Source organism: Hemibagrus wyckioides, linkage group LG24, assembly GCF_019097595.1.
Source record: "Hemibagrus wyckioides isolate EC202008001 linkage group LG24, SWU_Hwy_1.0, whole genome shotgun sequence".
Taxonomy (NCBI): Eukaryota; Metazoa; Chordata; class Actinopteri; order Siluriformes; family Bagridae; genus Hemibagrus; species Hemibagrus wyckioides.
The window spans coordinates 11,503,236-11,521,156 of NC_080733.1; the positions used below are offsets into that span (position 1 = coordinate 11,503,236).

General features: G+C 39.6%; 3 protein-coding genes across 10 annotated transcripts in view; 1 reads left to right on the forward strand and 2 right to left on the reverse strand.

The window, feature by feature from the left end:
* Positions 1–71: 71 nt before the first annotated feature.
* On the reverse strand, positions 72–3,952 carry lg24h6orf62 (linkage group 24 C6orf62 homolog). The gene is made up of 5 exons (XM_058377290.1): positions 2,401–3,952; positions 1,797–1,973; positions 1,088–1,213; positions 858–992; positions 72–776 (listed from the first exon to the last, which is right to left on the reverse strand). The coding sequence occupies exons 1-5, from the start codon at positions 2,527–2,529 to the stop codon at positions 651–653; spliced, it is 693 nt and encodes a 230-aa protein (XP_058233273.1). The 5' UTR covers positions 2,530–3,952; the 3' UTR covers positions 72–650.
* A 691-nt stretch (positions 3,953–4,643) lies between these two features.
* gmnn (geminin DNA replication inhibitor) lies at positions 4,644–8,923 on the forward strand. Its single transcript, XM_058377289.1, has 7 exons — positions 4,644–4,774; positions 6,192–6,257; positions 7,299–7,400; positions 7,490–7,646; positions 7,816–7,898; positions 8,321–8,431; positions 8,510–8,923. The coding sequence occupies exons 2-7, from the start codon at positions 6,204–6,206 to the stop codon at positions 8,702–8,704; spliced, it is 702 nt and encodes a 233-aa protein (XP_058233272.1). The 5' UTR covers positions 4,644–4,774; positions 6,192–6,203; the 3' UTR covers positions 8,705–8,923.
* Positions 8,924–9,710: 787 nt separating this feature from the next.
* Positions 9,711–17,921, reverse strand: part of ripor2 (RHO family interacting cell polarization regulator 2) — a 57,002-nt gene continuing 48,791 nt past the window's right edge. For 4 of the 8 annotated variants that reach the window (XM_058377284.1, XM_058377281.1, XM_058377283.1 and 1 more), the window contains exons 13-23: positions 17,583–17,729; positions 16,718–17,356; positions 16,030–16,229; positions 15,517–15,682; positions 15,176–15,308; positions 14,185–14,346; positions 13,693–13,854; positions 12,092–12,294; positions 11,884–11,967; positions 11,703–11,793; positions 9,711–11,504 (exon numbers count right to left, since the gene is read on the reverse strand). In XM_058377284.1, coding sequence (XP_058233267.1) covers positions 11,404–11,504; positions 11,703–11,793; positions 11,884–11,967; positions 12,092–12,294; positions 13,693–13,854; positions 14,185–14,346; positions 15,176–15,308; positions 15,517–15,682; positions 16,030–16,229; positions 16,718–17,356; positions 17,583–17,729 — 2,088 coding nt within the window. In that variant the 3' untranslated portion in view covers positions 9,711–11,403. The remainder of the gene's footprint in view (positions 11,505–11,702; positions 11,794–11,883; positions 11,968–12,091; positions 12,295–13,692; positions 13,855–14,184; positions 14,347–15,175; positions 15,309–15,516; positions 15,683–16,029; positions 16,230–16,717; positions 17,357–17,582; positions 17,730–17,921) is intronic. The other 4 variants (XM_058377282.1, XM_058377285.1, XM_058377288.1 and 1 more) reach the window with 3 other exon arrangements.

Here is a 17,921-nt window from a genome sequence, read left to right on the forward strand (position 1 = left end):
CCAGAAATTACAACATAAAATATGAAGAAGGAGCTTAACATGTAATAAGCATGGACTGACACTTAAAAATAAAATGTCCAGCAAAACTCAGGCAGTTGAAAAGAATGAGAAGCAATGTCTACCCCAAATCAATTTTAGCCATGTATTGTTCACCTACTAAAATTAGCCTTTCCACTATGACTATGAAGGCTGTGTAATCCTGTAACTGATTGTCATTAACCTTAAAACTTTCCCCCCAAAAATAAAGACGTCAACTATCCACTCATGAAACTGATATCAGAACCAGTCCAACACAAGAGGCCCGTGTTTAAGGCACCCCTGACATTGGTTTGCTTTTCCTATATCCCCCACTAAAGAGTTCCGTCTGTGATTGGTGGTGTTGACAGTGCTGCTCCAAGAGAACAACCACTCAAAACAATGTTCGTGAAAGTTCAAATAAAGGCAGACAGGTTAAGGGTAGGATAAATGGGTGAACCGAACCAAAACTGTCTGGTAGGTGAGATATAAAAATGAACTAAAATGAACTTCAGAATGAAAATGAGTGGTTAACAAAAAGGAGAGTTCCACGCACAAGTTCAATTCTATTCAACTGAGATGGGTATGAGGACAACTTGCTTCAGTGGCCTTGGGGCAGGAATCTTCTGTCTCTGCTAATCTGGCATGTATGGGCGGAGGTGGTCTTCGATGTCTCCGACCCCCCAACAGGTCAGCTGATCCTGCGGCAGGTAGAGGCAGAGGCTGCACAACTTGAAAACTGTGGCCTTGGTTTTTGGAGTCTGCAGAAAGAGCATGAACGGTAAAATATAAAGTCTTACTTAAACATTCCTAGCTTATATCAGTGTCCCAAAACAACCGACCTGCAAGTGCTGTCTGTCCAAGAAAAGAAACACAGACTGATTTGGGTTGTTCATCACCATCCCAGCCTTGTCCTTACGGCCAAGAGCATGCAAAAACTGCTTCTCATAGTCCCCATGGTGAAATTCAAACTTGGCCTACGAATACAAAATAAATAAATAAATACATGCATAGCTACACTTGTCAGCATTTTATGAAGCCCAACCCTAATAAACAATTAGGAAATAGTCACCTGAACAGGCCTGAAGGGTTCATGGTCTGCTCCCTTCCATCTGGAGAACAGCAGACACACTATCTTCTCAATATCATTGCGGGGCCAAAGAATGAAGTCCATCTCTTGTGTGCAACCGATTACATCCTTTAGAAAGAGACCACAGAATTACAAATCAGTGTACCAGAACAAAACAACATTTCATAACGTCTTTAATATTCCACACCGAAATTTGTTTTCTCAAAAACAGAAAATCAGTCAATTCTCAGTTTAGGACACAATCTCCTCACCCTGAAACATTCACTGCTGGACTGCATAGTGAGCACAGTAGCATAATTAAAAGTAAAAAGAAAATTGTGCTGAAACACTGCAGCTGACAAATGAAAAAAATATCAAGTCCATTTGTATGCTTGTAAAGATCATTTAGTATTATGCTGAAGATAATGTAATAATCTACTACCACAAATACTGTGGAAAACCGTTATATATATATATATATATATATATATATATATATATATAAATATTTGGTTTAAATAACTTTATATAACATTTCTTCAGAATAACCACTGACGTTCTGGTGCATTAAAGCTGAAAGGGTGTGCTTGTGAATCCATACTTAATAAAAGTTTCACAAGTTCAATAAACAATTTCTCTCATCCAATCCTCTACATGCATTTTTAAACCTCAACTAACACAATTATTTGCCCCTTAGCTGAATATTTCTTACCCTGCGCATAGATTGGTAGCGAGGGGCATGCAACTGCACAACATCTTTGTGAAGAAGCTCCAAAGAACTTTCTAAGGAGTAGCTTGAATCCTTCACTCCTTTGAGGATATTTTCTTCATAGTTGTTGGTCATGACAGGCACCACTTCAGCTACCTCAAAAAGTGCAGACTTCTTTTTCTGCTCAAAGTGAAAGAGGCATAAAAATTAGTGACCAGTATTGTGCATTATTTAACAATATAGTTCTACTTTAATGAGCCGGTTATTAAAAGCGGTCACTTTGCAGAAAACGTTTTCCATTAAAAACAAGTAACTCACAGTCAAATTAAGGATTGGGTTTCAGCTCCATATATATTGCTAATTAATACATACTTGTAAAATGCAGTTCAGACGGAACGGTATGCAGAAATGTAAATGTTTACAATAAAAACATCACTTTTCGATTTAACTAATCGCCAAATCACCAGGTTACAACTATTTAATACACTGATTTATAAGCTGATTATCACAACTAATATTCTACCAAAACCAAGTGAGTTCACTAAAATAAGTATACAATTAGTATTAAAAGAAAAGATTTTGTATCTCAGGTCAATGCAACAAGCACCTTTTCCTTAAACACGAAGGCAATGTAGATTTTGAAGTCAAACTGGTCAGCCAAGGATTCTCGTTTCTTCCGTAGCTGGGCACGGAGTCGGTTTCGGGTTTGATTTCGTCGAGAGTTTGGGTCTCCCATGATTTTCTAGTAAAGACTTATTTCCTTTTTTATCACCTTTTTCTGCTTTAAAGGCTGTCAGCGAAACAGGCTATGCTATTCAAATGAATGTGTTTCAACAGTTAAAGAAAGAAAAACAACCGGCACAAACTGTAATATTCGCTAAACCTAATTAAGAGAGAGAAAAAAATCTTCCAAATTGAAATCAAGTCATTTTTAGATTAAGATTAGATAGTGCACCTGGGTCTTAACAATTTGTGTCTGGATATCACACCATGTTTTTCAAGAAGGAAAAAAAAAAAAAAAAAAGAGTCAAATTTTCATAAATAGAAAAAGCTACGTTATTTCTGTGCTCACCAAATATCAAACCAGCATTTTAGAGCTGATAAAACAACTGAAATCCATGCCAATATCTCTCTTTTTTTGTATAGTTTTGCAAATGGAGAAGTATAGCCTTGGCTTTTACACCCTAAAGTTGCACAACCTTATTCTAGTTTGTTTGTTTTTTTTTTAAAGAAAATCTTTCTAGTCCTGACTACTGTTGATTTTGGAGTCTCTTCCACGACACATGTGATTCGTATTCATATTGATATTGATGCATTAAACTCTCAGTAACGCACAGCTGAATGACAGGGGAGAAAGCCGACCATGGCAGAGAAACGGAGATGCCTGGAGGAGTTGGCACCAGGTGCAAGAACAAGGAACAGACTGCTCGCCATGTTGGGCTTTATGGCCATATATCTGACCCAAGGATTGTTGTTGTGGCCCCGCTGTTGTAGTTCACCATCCTCGGGCTTTCCTGAAACCTAACCAGCAAAGCTTTGCGCCAACTACAGAGCAGAGTTCACTTATCCGTCAGCTACATGTCAAGAGTAATGATAATTCCTCTAGGATAGCTCGCTAGCTAACGCGTGTTGACGGTCCGACTGTTACATTTTCTACCTGGTTTCTTCTGTACTAGCCGGTTATGCTAGCAGAGATGGGAAGTGCGTGGCGTGGCTACCTCAGTTAGCTCACTTCTCTAATGGCTAACTATCGTAACACAAGTTTCATTGTGTGAAACTACTGAAATTTGAAACCACAACCTTGTACTCTGCTATCAAATGACAGACTTTAAAATAAACCCTCGTGTGCAAAAGCTTAGTTGTTGCCGAGCTTCGTTTTCTCCCCGCTGCGTTGTTTTCAAGCTTTTTTCCTCAGTCGTCAAAACCAACCGACCAAACCTCCCGTGCCATGTCAAGATAAACTGACAAACCAATTCAGATTCACCCTTCTTTCGGATAATAGACGACTAGATTTGCTTCGCGGTGGACCCATAATTACAAAATAGTTGTGTAAAATGTCTTTCGAGCGGTTCTTCGAGACCTCGGCCTTGATCCCTATTTGTCTGAAGAACAACAACCCGTCGCCCCAAACACTGAACAAACAACTCAAAATGGCTGACTATGAACATCAAGCAGGTCTGATGTTAAAGGGTTGCCAGATCCCTAAAAATACACCATACTGACTAGGAGTTGAAATATTTCCAGAAATTTATACTTTCAAAATTCATTGTTGTAACTAAGCGCGTGTTGGTATCAAAACGTTCTATAAAATTCAATCGTGGAAACTAATTCCAAAGTTTGAAACTTCTCCGTGATCGTCTAGACGTTATTAATGTACGCCGTAGAAAATCTGGCAACCTCTTCAAAACGTCACGTGGTTTAAATGTGACGGAAAATATATGGGCTGGTGTTTTTGAGAAGCTTTTACACTCTTGAATTGTTCACACCAGAACCCAATCTAACGGCGTAATATACACTGTCAGCTCTTATGGTTAAGAATGAGATGACCGGAAGTCCATAACGCATATTTGTCCAGTTGTTGACACTCAAGGTTTAAACATAACATACGCAATTCTGTATGTTTTGGTAAAAGTAGAGGCATTATTAAGGTGTAACTCAAATGATACTGATTAGTAAAATCAGGCTTGTTAGGACAGGAAAAGGAAAACATTGTACAGGACCTTGGTGTACATATTCTAAAATTATCATGTAGTTTGCGGCTCCTCTCCTTCGCCCATATTAAACCAGAACCATTAACTGAGTAAACGGTTCGTATCATTTCAATGAATAGAACTAAACGTCCCACGTCACCGGGTCACGTGATCAAGTTCGGGCGCTCTACTTAAGCTTGTGGCGCGCGCGCGTCTCTGTTCGTGTTTTAGCGTTGTACCTAAACACAGTGTGTTGAAGTTAAGCAGTAACGCCGTTAAGGGTGCTCTAAGGTATTTAATTTATATTTTTTCTGTTTTATGGTTATCAATTCTCAATGGTTTACTCTTGGATTTTTGTTTTAACGCTGTTGTTTTGAAAGTTTTGATACCTAGTTAGCAAATGTAAGAGTCTGGGATTTGAAATAGCTGACTCCTTTTTTTTTTCATGAGTTTGTTTAATCCACGTGTTTAACATGATGGTTTGATTAGACTCTCTCTTTAATTGTTTTACAAACAAATGCTTAAAGCCGTGTTTTTAATGCCTTTGTTTTTGCTTTGTCTGTTTTGCTCTGTTTGTTTAGTTAGGTTTTGGCGCCTGTTGGTTGTAGCTAGCTTGTTAGCTCGTGGTTATTCTTTCTCAGTCATCTCTCAGCTGTAATAGCCCTTTAATTTTGGGCGTACTGGGAAAATTACAACAAGTGTTAGTTATATCAGTGATTTTGTAATCTGTCACTACTTCCATTCTATAATAGTGAGGTTGCACCTGGTTTATATACACCATGGGCAAATGTTTTGGGACACCCCTCTAAATCATTGAATTCAGGGGTGGGGCTTGGCCCCTTGGTTCCAGTGAACGCACTCTTAATGCGTCATCATACCAAGACATTTTGGACAGTTTCATGCTCCCATCTTTGTGGGAACAGTTTGGGGATGACCCCTTCCTGTTCCAACATGACTGCACACCAGTGAACAATGCAAGGTCCATAAAGACATGGATAAGTGAGCTTGGTGTGGATCTTTGCACAGTCCTGACCTCAACCAGATAGAACACCTTTGGGATGAATTAGAGTGGACACTGTGAACCAGACCTTCTCCTCCAACATCGGTGTCTGACCTCACAAATGCACTTATGGAGGAATGGTCAAAAATTCTCACAAACCCTTGCCTAATTCTTATGGAAAGCCTGAAGCTGTTATAGCTGCAATGGGTGGGGCCAACTCCATTACATTCATGTCAATTTAAATGCAGATGTCCCGGTTTTGGCCTGGTTCACAGTCTCCAAAATTAATTAATTTAATTCATCCCAAAGGTGTTCTATTGGGTTGAGGTGCAGGCATGTCTTGGTATGCTGCAGCATTAAGAGTTCCTTTCACTGGAACTAAGGGGCCAAGCCTGAATTCAATGATTTGGTGGTGTTCCAAAACTTTTGGAAATGGTGTATTTCACAAATTTTAAGTTACTGTTGGTTTAATGTTCTTGTTTACAAGCTTTGCGTTAACCCTGTTCACTTGTCCAGTAAATTGGATTTAACCTTTTTAACTATAATTTTAAATAATCGCTCAGAGCTTTAGGGAGTTGTTTAATGTTGTTGGGTTCTGTGAGTATAGGATTAGAGAACAGTCCTGAAATGTTCACATTAAATAAATTTACTAATGTATATGTAGGTAACTACATTTAAGATGACTTGTCTGTCTTGATTTGTCCATAGATAACTGAAGAAATGAGTTCTGTCAGAAAAATGAAGCAAGTGGAGAACCCATCTGGAAATCTGAAGGTATGTAACCTGTTGACTCATTAGGTTTGGACCTAAAATGGTTTCTATATGGCTGTGATTGGGGGTAAATTAGGGGGTTTTCTTGTAAATGTTTAATATAGCTTGCATTTTGCCTCCTTTTTTTTTTTTTTTTTTTTTTTTTTTTTTAGCCGTTTATGACTTCACTTTCACTGTCTCTGAAGGCTTGTTTTAAAATCTTTTCTGTATTGGTTTTAGTATTATCTCTGAAGTGTCCATTATTTAAAAGAAAAAATGAATTTTTTTATTGACCTTACTAGATGTCTTGCTATTGCTAGTTAAAATGGGAACTAGGTTGCTAAGTGTTAAATCATTTGAAATAATCCACAGCCCCAATTTTTCTCAGACTTTATATGTATGAACTACATTCTAGATGACTTGTCTTTTAGTTGTCCATAGATGACTGAAGAAATGTTATAATTGAAAAAAAATACCCAACCCAGTGGTGCTTTGATGGTTTAACACAGGTAGTGCCTCATTTTGTCATTTAAGTTTTGATTTTAAGTGAACCTTGGTCTCACTAGTTGAATTAATCATTGCCCATGTAGGCATAACGTACAGCAGTATGTGCTGAGGTTTCCTGTTAACTGTGCCTTTTACTGCCACTGTGTTTGACTAGAAACATTAACCGACTCATAGTTGGCAGTAATGAGGTTTTTTAAAGCAAGTTCCCACAGTAATTATTTGTTAAGGTTCATGCAGTAAGGTAATATGTAAGGGCCAATAGCTGACTGTGGGAATTTTAGGTGTTTTGCCTCATGTAGTAGACTGTCCTGCCCCTTTCCCACGCTAGCTAGGCATGCATACACAGTGCTGCTTGGCTACCGTTCTTGCTTATGTCTCACAATGACAGTTAACAAGAGTGTAAGTGGAGACAAAGGAGCTGTGGGAATGTTTTGGTATGCAGGGAGGGAAGTGTAGTTTGTCATTTTAGACCATTTGTTAAACACCTAATATTTTAAGATGTTTATGCTCACATGATACTACCTCTGAAAACCCATATTTATCCCCTTTGTATTGCAGAATTTTTTTACAGCACAAACATCAGGGGCATCTTCTGGGAGGAGAACACTTCAAGTCCTCCAGCCATCTGCTGTCAATAAGCCTCTTGGGAAGATGATTGAGGTGCACAGCATCAACAAGCTATGTTGAATGAAGGGCAGTCTGTTAAACTGAATTTAGACCAGACCACAAACCTTTTCATTTTTCTCTAGACTGGAAAGGCTGTTCCTAAGAGGAAGCTATGGGGTGCTGACCAGGTGAAGGGATCAAAGAGGGTTAAAGCTGAAGTGGCAGTGAAAAATGTAGACCCAGAAAATGAAAACCAAACTGAAGGGATCTCGCAGGAAGCTTATGAGCTAATGGTCAAAGGTAACTCTAGTTGTATGAGTCACACTTACCAACAGCAGTATACATTACATGTATGGTGTCAAATTCTTGCACAGGAAGTTTTTTCCAACCCTTTAAGGTGTATTGAATAGTTACATTACAGTGGTCAAGTTTAGTCTTGAACATGATGGCAAATTTTAAACCCACACAGAAACCCCAACTACGTCTTACTGGAAGGAGTTGGCAGAGGAGCGACGGAAAGCGCTTTTCAACGTTCTCCAAGAGAATGAGAAGGTTGGTGACTTTAGCATTTAGCCCTGCTATACTGGTTATTTCAGCACAGATGACCCATCATGGCATAGGTTTTGTTTATTTGCTTATCCAGTACTGATGCAGAAGGTTTACTATATCTTGTTTACTGTAATATTGCCCAAATTGAGAACAAAATACCAGCCTCACAAGATCTATTAATACCCGGCTTAAATGGCTCTCTTAAGCTAGATGTAGGGCTGTCATCTCTTGCTTGGACATGATTTGCAGGCACCTTACAGTGGTAAATGTTTTTATTGCCCTTTAATGAACAAAACCTGCTGAACATTTACAAGACTTTGCATTTATTAACCTGAGAGCATGTGTTTACTGTGAAGTAGGAAAATCATGTTAAGTTTATCATCCACTTCTCCATTCTCTTAAATGGCAAATGTTTTCACCAACAGCTTCACAAAGAAATCGAAGCCAAAGACGAGCAGATTGCTAAGCTGCAAAATGAAAATGATGAACTACAGGAGCTAGCACAGCATGTACAACACATGGCTGACATGATCGAGGTAAGGGCTTGGTTCTCAGTTGTATTTTGATGTGGCTGTAATTCTATTCAGAATTCTAATTGTTTAATTTGTTTACAGCGCCTAACTGGTAAAAGTCCAGACAACTTGGAAGAACTAAGAGAAATTGCCTTTGATGATGATGATGATTCCAAGTGCGAAAATGAAGACTCTGGAAATGTTCTAAAGGACGAGGAAACAAACACAGAAGGTTCAGAGGATGTAGGAAATGTGACTGAAACAGAGGACCTGGTCCCAGAGGATGCATCAGAGTAGCCTTTAAACTTGGACAGTTCAGAACTGTGACCTGTGAAATGCTGTTAAGTTTGATTTAACTTGTTTCTTGACTTCTCAAGTGATGTGCAATTACCTTTTTAAAGATTTTTATGTAAACTTCAAGCCTTGTAAAAACTTTGAAACTTGATGGTTAACATGTTATCTGTACATATGTAAAACTGACATGTACTTGAATAAACTGCCATATTTTTATAACCATTTTCACAATATTTGATGCATTTAATTTAGCTCTTTATCACACTAGTTTGTAACTTGCTGTATTCCGTCTCCTTGCTGAACTGAAGGCATGATGAAAACGTATTAATTTATTCATCATAAATTTTCTCCCAATCAGGTAGCAAAAATGCAAATTTTGGCTGGTTTGTTTTCTACTTTGGCTAACCCAGGAACAGGCAAAATTCTCAAACCTTTTGTGTACCTTTTTTAAAAAAAAAAAAAAAAAAAAAAACCCATAATGGTAAAAGTGCTGTCACCAAAAGGCTTTAGTACAATGAGATCTTAACACTTCAGCTTGCAGTGTGAATGTAGCTATTGTGCTGTGTTTATGGGAATTTTTTGACCATTCCTCTTAAACACCTGTGAGTTCAGGTGCTGATGTTGGCTGAGAAGGCCTGGCTTGCAGTCTCTGCTCTAATTCATCCCAAAGGTGTTCTATTGGGTTGAGGTCAGGACTCTTGTCCAGGCCAGTGAAGTTCTTCCACACCAAACTCTCCTCCATCTGGTCATCCCCAAACTATTCCCACAAAGCTGGGAGCATGAAATTCTCCAAAATGTCTTGGTATGCTGAAGCATTAAGAGTTCCTTTCACTGGGGGTCAAGCTGAACCCCTGAACCAGCTGAAAAACACCTGAATTTGATGATTTAGAAATGACTTGGCAATATAGTGTATATACTAAGGTCACCTAATGTATATTTTTAGCTTTGTGAATGCTTAAAGATTATCCAATACAAAAAAGAAAACAGGCTTTTGAAGACTTTCAGTAAATAACATTATCCAAAAATAAACTTTATTGCAACAGACATAGGACTATTATAAACACAAAAGAAAACTGAATGGAGATATTATACAACAGGTTTGACAGCCTGCATTCATTCAAATCCAAGTTGTGCTAAAGCTGTTCATACAGCACACCTCTACCCTAAAATGTATTCATCTCAAACCAGTTATGAAAAAAAATAATACTAAGATGTTTAACAAGATCTCAGTTTGTTAGTGAAAATGTAAAAATGAATCTAGGTGTATGTGTAAGCCTGGATTTGAATAAAGCACATCAATGTTCATTGCACAAGAAATCTATGTACAAAAAAATCCCTTGGAGACTGATGTTAAATTGGTTCCTTGATGGCCAAGCCCTAAAATACTGTGGAAATGAGTAACACAACAAACGCAAGTAAAACTATTATCTATTATGGAAAAATAAGCCAACTTTACAAAGCTCTGTGAAACAGATTACAAAATAAACCAGTCATTTTATATCATTGTTCTTGGGTGAATTATGGCTTTAGAAATTTATGAAGTGACTTGATGACAAAATAACAGGCTAATATAAACACTCGGTGCTTACTAAGCACATTAGTACTCCCATTAAGATAAGATAATCACACGATCAATAAAACAACATAAAAGTATTAAAACATCAAAATGTGAAGGTGTTTGTGGTTGCAGGGAGTGATCACAAATACCAAAGAAAGCAAAGTATTTATGTTTATATTGTGGATACAATGCAATTTTATGATTAAAAAGGAAAAAAAAGGTACATGGATGTAATTTAAAAGAAAATAAATAAAGTGATGAGTTGTCACAGTTAAAAATGCGACTCAGTAGTACAGTTACACTAGGCACAGAAGCGAGTTGGATCACAGAGCACTGTACTTTCAGTCTTCATTGAAGCTTAACACCAAATTCACAGTAAATCAATTAAGACTCCTTACTTGAGATACCAAAAAGTGCATTTTAAAATACACACACACGCGCACATACACACATCTATCTGTTCTTGCCATTCACCAGAGCATTCATACCATTTTAATGCAATACTTAATCTGCAGGATAACACTGAAGAAGCTTGCCTCTTCAGTCTCTAGTGGCAGACCACCATGCCACCATCCTACTGCTCATTATTCCAAGCTATGTGTGATGGTGATTGGTGGCATTGCAAAGCAAAAGCGAACGTTGTGGTGTGAGGTCTGGATAAACAGATATACGCTTCCGTTTTCAGCATCCACATGGTGTAGAGCCGAGCATAACTCTGTCAAATGATGCCCACAGTTTTAACTTATTTACTCACATATACACTTCTGAGAAATTACGCGGGTTAGATTCAGCACGTCCCTCAGAATCCCTGAAGCTGAAAAGCACAAGTCTCAGGTAGTTCAGGTAAGTAACGCCACACAAAACGACAATAAATGTGCTCTATGTACATGCCTCTGACAAGTGCAAATTCGGGAACCTAAACTAGTATCAACCAATAATTAAATGGAAGTCAGAAAGAACATCAATAATAATGTGAGTGATCATAAAAAAAATGATAACTACTGATCTGTGCATCAGAACCTGGTACAGAGTGGCTTTGTGAGGAACAGTGCCTCAGTTTATAATGCCTTGGCATTCTCATGCCCCGGATAAGTGGGACAGTCAGACACAGGAACGGTATTGTGGGCTTTTGAACTTGCTGCTCTCAGAAGGCAGTGGTGATGGCATTGCCGCGCCGCGTACCCAACCGCACCATCTCCCTTGGCACCGTGTCCAACTGCTCGTATGCCAGCCGACCCTCCTCACCTGCACACAAACATAAACTTTGTGAAATATCTGTTGGTGAAGCTTTCTCCAGAATCGCATAAATAGAAGGCTGACAGTGTTTGTAGTATAAACTGTATAAGAAATGTTCTTATGGACTGCTATGTAACATACAGCACCTTGCAAATGTAGTATAAATTCTTATCATTATCAAAATTTCACAGATTTTTCATCTAATACCGAATGTAAGGAGGGTCTGTATGGCATTATGGCGGAGATCTTCATCGTCAGAGTCACACAGTGCCACGACTCCTCCAATACTTTCCACAGCCTGAGACGAAGAGAGACAAAAGCACTGTGATTTCACACACCTTTGTATACACAATCACTGTAATTAAATCAGTGTGCTGCTCATACTGACCTGCAGACAGCCCAGAGCAACACAAGCAGCTTTCTGTGCTTGAATGCCTGCTTCTGATAAGGTTTGTGTGTAGCAATGCACTGCCTGACAACACACACACACAGATTTAACATCTTCCATTTAGCCTCTTGAGTCAAACACGATTAAAGAACAACAAGCACTAATTAATTACAAGAGTCTGTTAGAGTGGGGTGTCAATGGCACTGACCTTTGACCTAAAAAGTGGATGTGAGGCAGCATTAGAGAGAAAGGTAGAGGCAGCTTTAATGAGGTCAGAGTCGTCAGAGGTCAGGAGGCCAGCAAGAACTCGAAGAGTGTGCGTTTGAGGCTGGAGGGCAGTGATGGGCATTTCCTGCAACTCCTTTACAGAGCATTCGGCATCAGCAGAACTCAGACGCTCCGCAAACGCAGCTACAACACAAAAAGCACAATAAAATCACTTCATCAACAGGCAGCAGGACAAACACAACACAGGCAAAATCAGTGTCATACCAGTTCATTCATAGAGAATCATTCATAGAGCAGTAACTGCATACCTTGTTAAACTGTTCTTTGAACATACATAGGTGTTTACTCAGTAACAAATGCTCACATATATCTTTGTTACTTTTAGGTTGAAACATATAAAATGAGTAACATATGGACATTTCCTACACAGCCTTCTGCATTATAACACCGCCTTCTCACAGCTGCTCGACTGTGTTTATTTATCGAACATCCTTTCTCTGTACTATGTTAATAGATGATCCACTACAATGTTCATAATCATGTTCGGCAACTTTATGCTGAATTATTTTTTCATTTTTCATTTCATTGTCTGTACCGCTTATCCGATCTATACTCGGGTCACGAGGAGCCTGTGTCTATCTAAGGCATCATCGGGCGTCAAGGCAGGATACACCCTGGACAGAGTGCCAACCCATCGCAGGGCACACACACACTCACTCACACACTACGGGCAATTTAGAGACTCCAATCAGCCTAGAAGCATGTCTTTGGACTGTGGGAAGAAACTGGAATACCCGAAGGAAACCCACCAAGCATGAGAACATGCTCCCGCTCACTGTGTGTGTGGAGTTTGCGAGACACGAACCCAGGACGCTGGAGGTGTGAGGCGAATGTGCTAACCACTAAGCCTTTTTTTTTCTTACGTATTTATTTATTTATTGATTTGCAATATCCTGTTCAAGATTTTTCTTCATCAGAGAAAAAGTTTCCATTGAGACTTTTGTGTGTTGCACATTTCACAAGATTTCCTTTTCTGACATTTCCTGCTCTCAACTACAATGGTTGACAAAAACAGACCGATTCTGGATGAATGATATGAAAGCAGCTGGTTTCATATCACACGTTTGTCCCAGTTAATCAACATCCAAAAACAACGACATTGATATTGAAGTAAATGATCATACGAAAACTGAAAAAAGAAAAAGGGCCCTTACGTGATGCCCTAATGTCCTTAATTACTAGTGAAAATGAAGAGGATTTTATAGAATTAAACTAAGATTCTGTTTAGAGTTGATATTTTTCTACTGGTCAGAAGATGCTGATTAATTATAAGCCTATATAACAGCAGATCTGACTATAATGTTGTAGCATAATGTTTTGATACTTGACATGTCCACTTTGGATAACAGGGCTAATTATTTAGACAATCAAGTGAAACTACAATTGAAGTAATATTACAGATTTCTTTCAATCACTAAAAGTGACCACTTAGTTATAAGTAGCCACTGTTATCACTTTTTGAAAGATTCATCGCTAAGTGGTCCTTGCTTTAGTTTATATGTGTATGGAAGTGCGTCATACCCTCTCTGGCCACCTCCAGTAGGTGTTGCTCCATGTCTGTGACACTGTGGTTGGTGGTATAGCTATAGAACTGGAACACTGTTAAAACGTCTTGTGGCAGAAAGGAAGGTGTGAAGGTGAGTTCATTCCCGTCCATCATTTCAGTCACCACTAGCCTGATTACTGCACACACACACACACACACACACACACACACACACAGGTTAAAACAATGACAGTGTGAAATGTACAGGGAGAAATGAGCCAAACCCAAAACAATCTACCCAACAAATCCAAGCATTATTATAACTATTAACTATTCCCTATCGTTAACCCCTTAAAAGCCCAGCTTATTTTTCATCTATTCCCCAAATATAGTGTTCATTAACTACTGAAGAGTGAAGAGTACATCTTGATGATTAAAGAATTAAACAAAAAAGAGAGGACAGAGTAAGACGTGTGAGGCTGCAGCATAGTTTAATGTAGTGTGAGGTGAGGAGCGGTGGTGTGTACCAGAGTCTGTGCTGTGAGGGTAAGTCTCCTGCAGTGGTGCAGTGAAGCGTTGCTGCATGTGTTTGAGGACTCGCTCCACTGTACTGTGAAACAGGCTGCCAGAACCAGTGCACTCACACCACAGGGACAGCAGCGCTGACCGCTCAGCCAGCCCAGGCAGCACTGTGCACACAAACAGACAGGGTTAGTGCCAAGGTACACATTTTTATCTGAACAAACCACTTTTTTTGGTAACATACAGTACATACTAATGAACATTGCAATGTTGCAGTCATAACATCTTTAATTCACATGGAGACGATTTGATTGAAAAAGCTCCAGTTAATTTGGAGGTAATACACACTTGACTTAAAAGCTCCTCTCCAGTCTTTGCCTTCACACAGAAGTACAGAAGCAAAATCAAAATCATGGCTCAATAGTTGTCATTGTTCTTATGTTTATTTAATTCATGTACAATTTGTTGAACTAATTTCCTTACTTTGCTTAGCACTAAATAGTTTGGGGTTAACCTGTCAGTCAAAGCTTATATATAAACAAATACAGAGTTGTATTTATTTAATCCATATATCTAGAAGGTCTTCTGTTTTCTCTGAGGCCACAACTTTTAATAAAGTTATAATTTAATAAAGTTAAATTCTAATAATTTATAGTCACACTCTCAGGTGTCACCCAAATGAGGATGGGTTCCCTTTTGGTTCCTCTCAAGGTTTCTTCCTCATACCATCTAAGGGAGTTTTTCCTTGCCACAGCTACCACAAGCTTGCTCACTAGGGATGATTTTGTTTAACATCTTTTGCACTATGTTTCTTATGTTCTGTAAAGCTGCTTTGAGAAAATGTCAGTTGTTAAAAGTGCTATGCAAATAAGATTGAATTGAATTGAAATAACACAAGTGGGAATCTGCCTTTATTTGAACAGCCCTTATTTTCTTGGATTATATATATTGTGTGAGTGATCTCTTCATATACAGTACAGACGCTCACACACTCACCCTCAGCAGCTGAGCCGATGTTTCCCAGCCACTCTGTGCTGTTCTCTGTTAACTCCTCTAATAACTCCGTTTGGAGAGAGAGTTTGTGCAAATAGGTCTTATGCTGCCAAGCGCTTCCTCCTGAAGTCAACATCTATGATCACAAACAAATTATTAGTGTTTTATGTCAACAAATGTAACAAATGTAATATTTACCCACATCACATAGTGTTTTGCCTCCAGATATACAATGTTTACTGTTAAACAAAAAAACTGTCACTATAGGACTTTCCAACATATAACAAATGTTCTAACTGTGATTGCTGTAGAGCTCTGTGTGTGTGCGCGTGTGTGTATCTCACCTGAATAAGATGGTTGCAGTATTGTAAATGAATGACGATGGCCATGTCTAGACTGTCGTTTCCTGTGCTGAGTGGTAGGGGGCTCCCTGCCACACTGTTACCCACACCGGTGTCCTCTGTCAGGGCTTCACTCAGATGACCTCGGGCCTCTGGATGCCGACTTGGCCTGTTACACACATGCATACAGCCATATTTTAATAATTAATGTCCTCGTTGTCAAACTTTTAAAGTATAACCGGGAAGTATTTCATAGCTTATATTTAATAGATGTTTAAAACATAATATTCATTAATGAATGAATTCACTAAATTGGTGCCTTGATAAGACTAACAGCCAATTCTGGATTTTTTATACTCATATTTACACACCTCTATGTTAATACTGCAGTTTACTACTTATAATGTGTATTTGAGCCAAATTAGTCTTTCATACAGGCACAGATAGTGAGAGGGTCAGAGGTAAAAGCTTGAAAAATGAACTCCACAGTACAGGAAGTGTAGAAAGAGTACTTACCCAATCCGCTCAGTCTCCATGTCGAAAAATACAGAGCGTGAGACAGCAGTGTTGTCATCCCCAGTGTCTTCATCATCAAAGTCTGAGGTGTTGAGGAAGTCGAAGCTCTCCAGAGCACTCTCCACAGTCAGGCTGAGACTGGAGGAGCGACTCCTGTGAGCAGGACCTCGGCACTGAGGAGACAGAACAGCTGTTAAACCCTGAAAAACAGAGAAGAGACACTGCACCAGGTGGCTTTCAATGCACTGAGGTAAAAATGGCAATAAATACAGACTGTGATTTGATTGAATGGGGTGAAAAAGAATATACAAGTCTGAAACAAACATGATCGAGTAGTATAGTGTCAGCATTAAAACTGATGCTCATGCAGTGTCATAGTGCAACTGGACAGTGGAGCAGGACAACAGGATGGTTGGAGGAGCGTGTTAATTCTGTTAATTCTACTGAAGCACATCAGGACTCCTCCTTAGTCTTATAGAGTGACTAATAGCTGAATAATGAATCTAAAACAATTGACTAATTAAGTTAAGCAAGTTTATATAAGATTGCCAAAACTGCAGCTAATTATATTTATTTAACTGAGAAAGCCAAAAGCTGTGAAGATGGTCAACACTTACAATTTTGACTAAAAGAAAAAATAAATTAAAATAAACTAGGAAAACCATGAGAGTGATTAAGCATCTCTCACCTTGAGCAAGTCCTCCAGCTTCATCACTTCCTGTTCGAGGTCCTGAAGCTCTCTGCAGCGCTGGGTCACACTCTCCAGCTTCATTAGCAGGCTGTGAATAGCCTCCTCCAGACTGCTCTCTCCAGCCCAGCTCAGAGAAGCTGGTTCAGGCAGGATATCAGAGGAAGTGAGCCTCCGCACCAGCTGCCTGGTCAGACTGCCCTCCTCCCCATCCAGCTCCACTGGCTTCAGCTCAGAGCTCTCATCATGGCTGCCAGGTTCCAGGAATACTACGTCTTCTGGCCCCACAGCTGATACCTGGCCTTCTGAGGACAGCGATGGTGCTGTGGATTCATACCCATGCTGACATTCCACTCGCTCCCACTCACGCTCTGATTCTGCCTCACTGGCGCTCGCAAGGCTGGCACTGACACTGGTGCTCTCCTCCTCTTCCTCACCATCCTCTTCCTCACCTGGCTGATCGTCTAAGGCAGGAAGCTGAGGTGGTTGGTCACTTTCAGGAGGTGTTACTGTGATCTCAGGATGCGAGTGACCAGGAGCTGGGCTAGAGGATGGTGTATCCGAGAAGGTGAAGGACAGGCGCTTACATTCAGCCACACCACAGCCACCATTTTCGAACACGTCATCTGGCAGTGTGGACTGTGAGAGCAAGAGAAGAACAGAGTATAAGCAACAGAAAAAATCATCACAGAAATCCTGGTCATCTAAATGATGTAGTTCTATATGCAGTAAAGCAGGAATGGAAATATTACAAGATATAGATACAGGAACTGGGTGCAACAGATTTGTAAGTGCAGCACAACCACAACACACACCCACACACATGCTTTGAAGGTAGTTGGGCACACACAACGACCTGACTCACGTAGACTTCCAGACTGGATCTGGGACGAGGCCGCAGTGCAGCCAGGTCACCAAATGAGCGACTGCGTCTGAGTTTCTCTAACAGAGTGTCCCTGAGTGTATGCAGGAATGAGAGATGGTGGCCCTGACGAGGCTGAGGCTGCCATGTCTGTGCACCCATCCCAATACACACACATATAAACACACACATACACACCAGGGAGAGGGGATGTTGAAACGAAGGCCAGGGGCAGGTAGTTAATTGGTGTTAATGAAGCATAGACAAGATGCAAATTAAACATACGTGCTATAAATAGCAGAGTACCAATAATCAGCAGTCTTTGAGCTTTAGGGTTAATCC

Excerpts from the sequence above, each read along its gene's own strand:
- lg24h6orf62 (XM_058377290.1), bottom strand. The coding sequence starts at position 2,529 with ATGGGAGACCCAAACTCTCGACGAAATCAAACCCGAAACCGACTCCGT. Across the intron at positions 1,974-2,400 it reads CCTTCGTGTTTAAGGAAAAG|AAAAAGAAGTCTGCACTTTT; the intron begins GTGCTTGTTGCA and ends CACTTTGAGCAG. Across the intron at positions 1,214-1,796 it reads GCTACCAATCTATGCGCAGG|GATGTAATCGGTTGCACACA; the intron begins GTAAGAAATATT and ends CTCTTTCTAAAG.
- gmnn (XM_058377289.1), top strand. The coding sequence starts at position 6,204 with ATGAGTTCTGTCAGAAAAATGAAGCAAGTGGAGAACCCATCTGGAAAT. Across the intron at positions 7,401-7,489 it reads CTCTTGGGAAGATGATTGAG|ACTGGAAAGGCTGTTCCTAA; the intron begins GTGCACAGCATC and ends ATTTTTCTCTAG. Across the intron at positions 7,647-7,815 it reads TTATGAGCTAATGGTCAAAG|AAACCCCAACTACGTCTTAC; the intron begins GTAACTCTAGTT and ends AAACCCACACAG.